This window comes from Gekko japonicus, unplaced genomic scaffold, assembly GCF_001447785.1.
Source record: "Gekko japonicus isolate JY-2015 unplaced genomic scaffold, Gekko_japonicus_V1.1 scaffold840, whole genome shotgun sequence".
In the NCBI taxonomy this organism is placed as follows: domain Eukaryota; kingdom Metazoa; phylum Chordata; class Lepidosauria; order Squamata; family Gekkonidae; genus Gekko; species Gekko japonicus.
The window spans coordinates 192,022-201,689 of record NW_015170298.1 but is presented as its reverse complement, the minus strand read 5'-3'; the positions used below and the strand labels follow the sequence as shown (position 1 = coordinate 201,689).

At 43.2% G+C, this 9,668-nt stretch overlaps 1 protein-coding gene across 2 annotated transcripts in view; it reads right to left on the bottom strand.

Moving 5' to 3' along the window:
• The window catches only part of XPNPEP1 (X-prolyl aminopeptidase (aminopeptidase P) 1, soluble), a 44,192-nt gene that overhangs the window by 12,813 nt on the left and 21,711 nt on the right, over positions 1-9,668 (bottom strand). For both annotated transcript variants that reach the window (XM_015417933.1, XM_015417932.1), the window contains 7 exons: positions 8,514-8,657; positions 8,241-8,336; positions 6,754-6,835; positions 4,349-4,559; positions 2,213-2,302; positions 1,904-1,954; positions 586-644 (listed from right to left, as the gene is read on the bottom strand). In XM_015417933.1, the coding sequence (XP_015273419.1) occupies positions 586-644; positions 1,904-1,954; positions 2,213-2,302; positions 4,349-4,559; positions 6,754-6,835; positions 8,241-8,336; positions 8,514-8,657 (733 nt within the window). The remainder of the gene's footprint in view (positions 1-585; positions 645-1,903; positions 1,955-2,212; positions 2,303-4,348; positions 4,560-6,753; positions 6,836-8,240; positions 8,337-8,513; positions 8,658-9,668) is intronic.

The window sequence follows — 9,668 nt, the reverse complement described above, 5'->3', positions numbered from 1 at the left end:
ATTTATTACATTTTATTCCCCTGTTCCTCCAAAGAGAAGTGGCTATGCATTGTTCCCAAACTCAAATATTTACTTATCTTCACAATCTTTGAGGCATGCTACGCTGAGAGTGGCTGGCCCAAGACCACTCAAATGGCTAAGTTTTGATTTGAACTTGGGTGGCCTTAGCCTACGTCCAACAGGCAAAGAGAACTGTGGTTGGCCCAGTCCCTTGGAGTGGCCTGCCAGAACGGGTGAGGAGGTCACCTTCCCTTGCTACATTTAGGGAGGCATGTAAGGCAGACTTATTCCAGAGAGCATTTGGTGGAGGGTGAAGTGTTTTCAGCAGATTTGGCTGTGAATTTGCCAGTCCTCTTGTGTGTGTTAAGTCCGAACACTTTCAAACAGAGTGAACAGTGTATTTTAATCTGTTTTCAATTTTAATTGGACTATTATCTATATCTTTGCAACTTGGTTGCTGCATCACTGCTACCTTCAGTCCAAACAGACAGGGTAGGAAAAGTGTTTTAAATAAATAAAAACAAGCTATGTTCATATACACTTCTGAAGACCCAGCCACAGTCTTCGCTATAGGATTTTTCTTACCTACGGAATTCTTCTGCTTTGTCTGCAACTAATATTTCAGTAACGTTGCCTTTGGAAACCTAACAGACAAGGTGGCACAAAGTTAGCAAGTGAACAACAACAGAAGCACAGCAAAATATAGGCTTTACAAACTCTTTGTTTTCTTCCCCTAGACCCTATCTTTCCTATTTTAGGCACTGTTCATTCCCATCAGCTCACGTGATCCTCAGACAGCCTTAGATCAGAGTCTACTAATTTGTGTGGCTCATGATATCAGCAGCGGTGGAACTAACAGCTCTTCCTTTTCTCATTGGAAATATTCCTTGAGCTTATGCTCTAAGAGATAAACTTAGAGGGGCTTTATGGGCCCCCAGAACTGCCTATGTTATGAGGGTGAAAATTTAGAGAGTCTTGCTGGGTATGTGAAGGTTTCTTCCCATAGTAGAGATGCTCTAGACTTACAAGAATAAAAGGCAGTTAGAATGATTCCTACCTCCCCACCAAATCCCAAAACAGGCCCAAACAAGGGTGCAAGAAGAAATATTATGGCAGCAGACAGAAATGTGCAAGCATGTGGGAGAAGTAAGGAAACTGTGTTGACTGAGGCTATGCAAGCCCAGTGCACTTAGGACCAGCAACATAGCTCTTCTGGTCCCTTTACCCATCATCTCCAGTGAGTTGCTGGGACAGAAGTGTTAGGTCCTCTACTGAGGACTGGCCACTTCCTTTACACTGGCCCAATAACAGGATTGGGCAATGGCTGAAGGCAAGGGGAGACGGAGGAAGGAATGCTAGCAAAGAGCTGAGTGCAAGGCATTAAGTGCCTTGTTCTCCCCACCATCATTCTTTTGTGGGCCCCCACTTGCTCAGACTATTTGTTTTGGTATTTTTTTTAACACGTGCATGCAAGTGTGTGTGCACCTGGAAGTCATGGCGACTTCTGGTGACTGACCCCCTACTGGGGACCTGGAGGATATTCAGAGAGGTGGCTGAATACAGCCCCCCCCCCCTTTCTGGTATTTCAAGGAGCTCTCCCATCCACATACTTGCCAGAGTTGACCCTGCTGAGCTTCCGAGATCTGACAAGATCAGGCTTGCCCAGGCTATCCAGGACAGGGCTTCCATCATCCTTCTATCTCAAGAAGGAAACCTAAGCCACACCCACAACTTCCTTCCTGCAAAGACTTAACAACAAACATCTCTCCTTTCTTCTCCTCCTCCAATATACCCTTTCAATATAAATACCCATGGCAGATAGGAAAACTCATATTCATGCAAGCTTTTATCACGCACTACCTCCCACTTCCTTTTTTAAAAATAAAGTCATATAAAATTATACCTCCTTCTCCAGCCAGTTAAACAGTTCACACAGTGCAACAGCATCCTTGATCTGGTATTAAAATAAGGAGGAAATTAGTCACAGAATAGATTTAGATATGTACATTTGTGGGACTAGAAACTTATACTCCAGCCATTTCAAGCTGGAGCAGAAGAATAATGTGTGCATTTCTATTCCCAATTCCAGAAATTCTCCCTCTTCATCAGCAAGAGTCTAGTGGGAGCATATCTGCAGAGCTGAATGAAACTCATAACCTGCAGCTGTGGCTGCAAAAGACATATACTTTACTAAGCTTAGCAAGTCACTCACATGAGCTCTCCTCATGCCTTCAACCTCTGATGCATTCTTCACAGCTTTTGCAATGCAGATGGGAGTGTAGGGAGTCAGGTAGCGGTGGTCCTGAAGCGGAAAAGAAAAGAAACTATGACAGGGAAGGCCTGATGACTTTGTGGACAAATGGTTCCCTAGCCACTCAGACATAGCAGGTGAGCTACATTTCAGATGTTTCTAGATCACAGGCACAGGCTCTACAAATGTAAACAGTCTATAATCTGATGGTTTATACTGGCTTGTCCCATTTCTACTTTATTTTTCCTTCAAGAAGTTCAGAACAGACTACCTGCCTGAGACACAGAGAGATCTTTTCAAGATCATCCAAAGACCTGAGTTCCCCTACATCCAAACCCAACCCCAGCCACTATACCACACTGAGTTTCACAAAGGTTTCCCCAGCCTGGAATATCAGGGATCCTTGAAAGTCTTGCTAACGTCACTGTTACTGTCAAGAAATCTATCAAAAACAGGTGCATCCACTACTGGCTGCCTAAAACAACTAACCTAACAGGGTCATTCTAGGTTCTAAAAAGCTCTCATAGACTTGGTGAGGTGCTAGAACATATGAGACAACCAAACTGAAACCTAAGATGAAAGGGGAGAATTAGAAAGCTACCAAAAGCAGCGTATGTTTAAAACTTCACATGCAAAGCAAATCATACAATCTCTAGAAAAGGTTTTGGACTCACACAACATACAAGAATGTAGAGAAAAGTTTAAATGAAAGGATTAGATTTCCTACAGAGTACAACCTACAGAAAGGAGCTGTTAATGCAAGGAGGCTTTTGTGCAGACTGAAGCCCTGTAGACACAACATCTACAGTAGGCAAGCATCTCCACCTACATACATTCAACCTGGTTTGGTTATGAGAGTAAAACTGTTTGTACACAGACACTGTCCCTGGGATTGGGACCATGTTTTACAAGTGCTGTCAGTCACAGGGACAGAGCCCACATATGCATGCAGATATGCTGGCCCACAAAGCAGTGAAAATGTGTAAGCAGGAGGATGGGACCAGCTTGCTTGATTGTGGGTGGGGCCAGTGCACTTGAATCTGATCCCTTTCTATGTGTGTCCCCTGTCATGGGAATGGAGATTTCTGGCAGGACATACTGTCAACTTGGAGCAACACAGAGACCACCTAGAAAATGGTTATAGAAGGTAGAAAGTTTAAGAAAACACTGGCTTCCATGGAACCCTTTGGGCATCAAAACCTTGTCAGCAGAGCAACCACTAATGCATCAACCACATAATCTCTGTGCACTGCAGAGAATACGGATGGGGGGAATGATGGTGCTGGTCAGGCCACATCACTGCTCTGCATGAGCCAAGAATGCTCAGGCAAAACTGGCAGTGATGGAAAGCTGTCTTCCCCCTAAGGAACCCTTCTGGGAAGTTTCAGAAGGAACTCTGTGGTTCTCTGGAACACAATCTGAAAACAGCTGCACTAACAAATAAGTCCCATTTTGCCCTAGTGCCTAAGTGCAGCCTTAGACAGCAAATAAGTAAATAAACCAAAACAGTTTTATATTCCTTTAGTGCCATCTGGAAGGTGCCACCCATCTCATGAGCAAGGCATGCAACATCTCAAATGGCACTGAAACAGGTTCCAAAGCAGCTTCTCAGATCATTTTCACAAAACACATATAGGTTTTACATTCACACTACAGATGCAGGAAATGCAAAAAGCCTCACATGGGAAAAGAATAAATACCAGGGTATATTGTGGTGCTTCCAAAGACTCCCAGACAAAGCTGCTGCATCAAGAATTAAGCTGCTTATCTCTCTGCAGTGGAACATTCTTCAACCCAACCCACAACAAGAAGTTTTTGAAGCAGGCACCAATTTACTCAAATTCCTGCCTTATTTTTAATTTGACAATCTTTAGGACAAATTGTTTTAATGAGTTCACTATTTCCTGCTGCTTTAGCTATCATAAACAACTCACTGAGAGCTTGGCTCCAGTTTCAAGGCCCCTTTTTTCCCAGCAGAGGACAAGGCCTGCACAGCACCACACTGAAGGAGATCTGACAACATTCTACCCAAGTGGAAATGCTCCTGGGCACAGCTGAGCTAGGGAAAAACTTGCTGCCAGACGGAGGCATACAAACCTTAGGGATGGCCTGGGTCAGAGCATAGCTGGCTTTGTCACTGAGCCAAACTTTCTCATGAGGGGAGAGGGTCTCACAGACCGACTTCAGAACTGTCAGGATGGATTCATATGGGAGAAGCTGGATGCAAAATTCGGCATCCTGAGCAGAATCCAGTGACAAGTGCTCTCTCAAAGCTGGGTCTGCCATGCGCTCACCATCAATAAATAACCTGAGGGAAAGAAGGAAAACAAGGATAAAATTAGACCGATTCTCCAGACCTTCTCTGTGTAAAGTAGATAACAAGTCTATAGCCGTCAGCAGAAGTTCACATCAGCTGGTGTCTGAGCTTTGACCCAAAGTCTTTCCTCACAGATTAAAAAAAAATCTCATCAAGGCTTAGAAACAAGAAGTAGCAGCTCCTTCTGTGTGGTCAGAGTCCCACATTCTTTTTTTTATTTATTTGGTAAGCTGACACTTTGATCTATCACTAGTGTTTAGTGAGTGTGGCTTTTCAAAGCAATCCCTATGTTACACGCTCTGTTGTTTATCATGCCCCAGAAACGGAAACATGTTAGGGGCTTTACTATGCAGCATTAACCAAGCCACATTACACTAAAACACCGGAGTATGTTTTAGGCAGCTCCATTTTATACAGGATAAAAGCTAACTTTACTTCTAGATAAAGAAAAGTACCACATGGGGGTCCAGCAGGATGGCTCAGTCATCACAGAAGTCAAGGACAAAAAAAAAATGACTTGATCATTTTTAAGTGCTAAAGGAAGCACAAAGAATCAAACTGAAGGCCACTTCTTATGTTATGGACCCCACATGGAGGATGCCAAAAAACCATATGACCAAAGTGCTAACTAAATGATTCCGCCTAATCTCTTGGAGACTCTCCATTTCAGCATCCAGAGATGCCAGGATTATACTGAACCAAAGCTTGAAAGCAAGCTGTTACATTTGAATCAGCTACAATAAGATCAGGACACTGTAGAAGAAGCAACTGAGAAACGAGAATCAACACAACTAAAATCCCCAACCTTCTACATTAAAATAGCAAAGCGTTTTTAAGACTTCATGTCACCCTTTTTTAGTGGTACAACATGATACATTTACATTAATCTGTCCCTGTAGCATGGCACACTCTCATTACCTCATACAAAGCCAAAAAGGTAGTATGGAAAAACTGAAACACAGCAGGGTAACGGATGTTTTGCAGAGTTGGGACTTGTGTCAGCACCCCACTTCAATTTCCGTTCTCTGTTTCTAATTGGAGCAATTGGAAATGAGCACTCAAAATTGTTGTGGAAAATAAATCAAGAAGTACAAGAATAACAAATATACACAAATCCCTAAAGAATTGCCCCAGTGCTGATGGTTTAACACAGCTGCAAAAAATGCTTTCTGCCAACTCAGCCTAGCCCATAAGATGGCCCCATACCTGGATATGGCTGATTTGGCCACCTGGATCCATGAGACTAGACTTCCTATTGGTCTCCCCTCAAAACCAGTTTGGAAACTCCAGCTGGTGCAGAAAGCCACAGCTCAGCTGTTATTGGAGCTAGATGCAGCATGCATTTTGCTCCCATTCTGCGGGCATTCTGTTGGCTGCCCATGTGTTATTGGGCTCAGTTTAAAGTACTGGGTATTACATGCAAAACCCTTCCTGGCCTTGGACCCCCTCATCTGCAGGATCACCCCCCCATGCGCTACTACGACAGTTTTGCTCATCTGCACAGGGCCTTCTGCAGGTGCAAGCCTGCAAATGGGCAAAGTCAACAACTGCCCATGCATGTGCTTTCTCCAGTGTGGCTCCTACCTTACAGAATGGCCTGCCAAGGATGTCAGGTAAGTTGCCACTCTTCTGGCTTTCCCATAACTATGCCAAACTGAACTATTCAAGAACTTTCTGCACAGGTAATAGGGTTGCACTGTACAAAATTGTTAACAAATTTACTTAGATAAATGATTAGAGACTAGTCTATACTGTTGTGTACAGCTCACTGTAAGTAGGACCCCATTATGTAATTGTTGCAATGCTTAATATGTCATCTTAATACTTCTGCTATGCTTCAGTTCTGCTTTTAGATTTCTGATTGGTTCCAGACGTCTACAGTCCTGAGGCACTGTTTATTGACTGTCCCATTTGCTGGATGCATAGACTTACTCTGTGTAACCTGCTTTGAATCTCTGTGACTGAATCTCTGTGGACTATAAATGACATAAATAAATAAAATTGTTGTGGGAAATAAATCAAGAAATACAAGTGAATTAAAACCCACACAAATCCCTAGAGAACTGCCCCAGTTTTGATGCTTTGGGGGAAAACGAGGTGTTACATTCCTTGAAACCAGTTTCTTTGAAGAAAAGTACATACCCACGTCACAGTAAATGTTAGTGAAACTGGAAAGAAAGCTCACCTGATTGTATTGATCCCTATGATAGCATAAGCAAAACACACTGGATTGTATTCGACATCAGAGCCTCTGAGATTAAACAGCCCTTGGAAATGAAAGAAAAACATAATTACAGTGCAGATTAAAATTAAAACGGGGGTTGGCTCAATCACCATTCTGCCACAATGCAAACCAGAAACCATTTCAATTGGTAATAAAGGTCTTTTGCCACAAGATGGCACCAGAAGCACTGATTACCAAATAGTACAGGGGAAATCTTTTCACTTTCATGTCCAGGTTTGTTTCTCCAGAGTCACTTAAAAACATACATATGATTGTACTATACTAACATAATGAACCTGGTATATAGGTACTAGAACATCTGCACTCGTGCAGCCTGGGGACAGATTCATCAGGCATTTATGGTAAGGACTAACCAACTGTGGGATAAGAAATACAGCTTGGCAGGGGAAACCCAAGACTAATATATGGAAAAGTGGAACTATTTGAATCAGAATCAGACGTAAGATGGTCAGCAAGATCCTTTCACAAGACAAGGAGGAAAAAAGGGTTTCCATCCATGGTCTTTTGATTCAGCTTGGAAAACTGCCATTCACAGCTGCAACTTCTTCTGCCTATGCAGACTACAGCCAGACTGAATTAGTTAATCTTATGTTCAAATGGTGGAGAAAGCCATTTTTAGTTGGCCCCTAACAGAAAAAGACATGCCCACAAACCAAACACAACTATCAGAGTCTACTTGTATGCTGGGAGTAGCAATTGATGCAATTGCCACAGATTCCAAAAGTTGTCAACAATATGAGTGCAGTACCTGATCACAAGCCTTGCTTGGACCACTCTGGCTCTCCTTAGGCAAAGAGTTGACTTAACACTTTGTACTTTGCTGCTGCTTAGTGTCCCCAACTGTGCAACTCATACAGCTGAGAAGTAGGTAAAGCAGACTGCAGTAGTCACCAACAACTGCAGCATGCAACTGAAAGTGGCTTTTTCACCTATATCCTGTGTTGACACCCACATACCTTTAGCCAGGAATATGAGAACGATATTTGGCCCAACAGCTTTCCCCGCTTTCGCTGAAATCATCCATAGTCATCACTGACCATTAAAGCACCAGCTCCTCTCATCAAGCTATTTCAAGTGTAACACCAAAACAGATTTCCTTAACGGAAGAGACCTCTCATTTAAGAGGCAACTGGACATACTTTGGATTTTCCCATTGCCAGCATTTTTTGTCATCAGAAAACAAACAGGGGCTTGGATCCTGCCTAGAATTTCCAGAGGCATGAGGGCACAGTGCCATTTTTGCCAATTCCCCCCTCCCATGGCAGCCCAAAATGCTACTTCCAGGAGAAAGGAGCCCCCAAGAAATAGCTTGAGGGTGAACCAGAGGGGGAAATTGATAAAAATCTTCCCCCATATGCAGAAATTCTAGGCAGGATCTAAGCAAGGGCAACAATGCTGTATGAAACTGGACTGATACGGGTACTTACATGCCACTTCATCCAATGCTGTCACAAGGAACCAGACAGCCTTCCTTTCTGCCATTTTTATTCGCAAAGCTGAGATTTTGTCTTTCCAACTGATCCCTGCAACGCACAACAATTATCATTCAATCTTGTTTGATAAGGAATTATTGTGGTTTCGTGTTACTCTCTCATCAATGGCTTTGATCTCTGGTCAACACAGAGCTGAACAAAGTCTGTCTGAAAATGTCATTTCAGCATCAAAAATACATCTGCAGACAGGAATAGTGTCCCACTTACCTGTGTAGCTCAAGTCCAGCGCCATAAGTGGCTTGCAAGGTCGTGATGGCCGATCCATCCAAATTGCGTCTATCAGATTGTCTTCAATGGGCACAAGGGCATGGCCCGCACTTTTTAGAACTTTGGACATCCTCTTCCACTGATCTGAAGACAAGAGAGTAGGGGGAAAGAGGTGGGTTACTCAAGAAGGATGCTGCTGACAGATTCATCTTGCAAGGATTCTGTATCATTTGGCATTGTATAAATAGAGCAAGAGCACGACATTGCATGGTATCCTCTAAAGCACACAAGACAGCATGCCACTGTTGACAGGAGACCTCTGCAACACCACTGCAATTATGCCAATTTTAACATTCTGTTTTTTAAAACCCATGTTTTTATCCACGCCTGTTTTAAATACAAAACTGGAGGTGAATGGGCAGTTTCTGCTAAAGACCACAGGAGTTTGGGTGAGGCAGTAGAGAAAAGATAGCAAAGCCATTGGCTTGGATCCAGGGGAACATTTCTATTGGTGGAAGGATCTCTGCCTGCAGAGCATGACTCTCCCCTACTGTTCCCCAAACCCCCCACCCCACATAATCCTTCCACCTGAGGAAATGTTTGGCTGGATCCAAACCATTATATTAACTAGATTTTTGAAGAGGAATAAAACACAGATGCCAAGAATTTCCGTGGTCTCCCTCTGAAGGGACTAGAAGCACATATCTGCTAGCTTCATTAGCATCTGATATTGGTGGAGATAACTGATTAGGCTCTTTCCTATTTATTTAATGCATTTATATACCACACTCTCAGTTTAAAATTTATGAGGCTGTTTCCAACAGTAAAAACAAACCACCACCAAAAATTCATTACGAAGTCACTACAAACAACAATAAGATAGTTATGGTATCCTGTTGTCTTGCCTGAAATGTGCTCACTCCTGCAGACAGCAACTTCTATCATCTACCCCACCTACTGAGATAATTTTCCCACCCATACCCAGGGGAATCAGAAAGAGCATTAAACTGCCAAAGGAACCAGTTTTGAGGGCTCCTCATGTACAGCCGTGCAAACAGCGCCACTGATGTGGCAGAAGCCATGAAGCCCAAGAACTACTTCTGTATGGCCTTGGCGGATTGGAATCTATTGGCCATAAACTTGAGCACCAAGTTG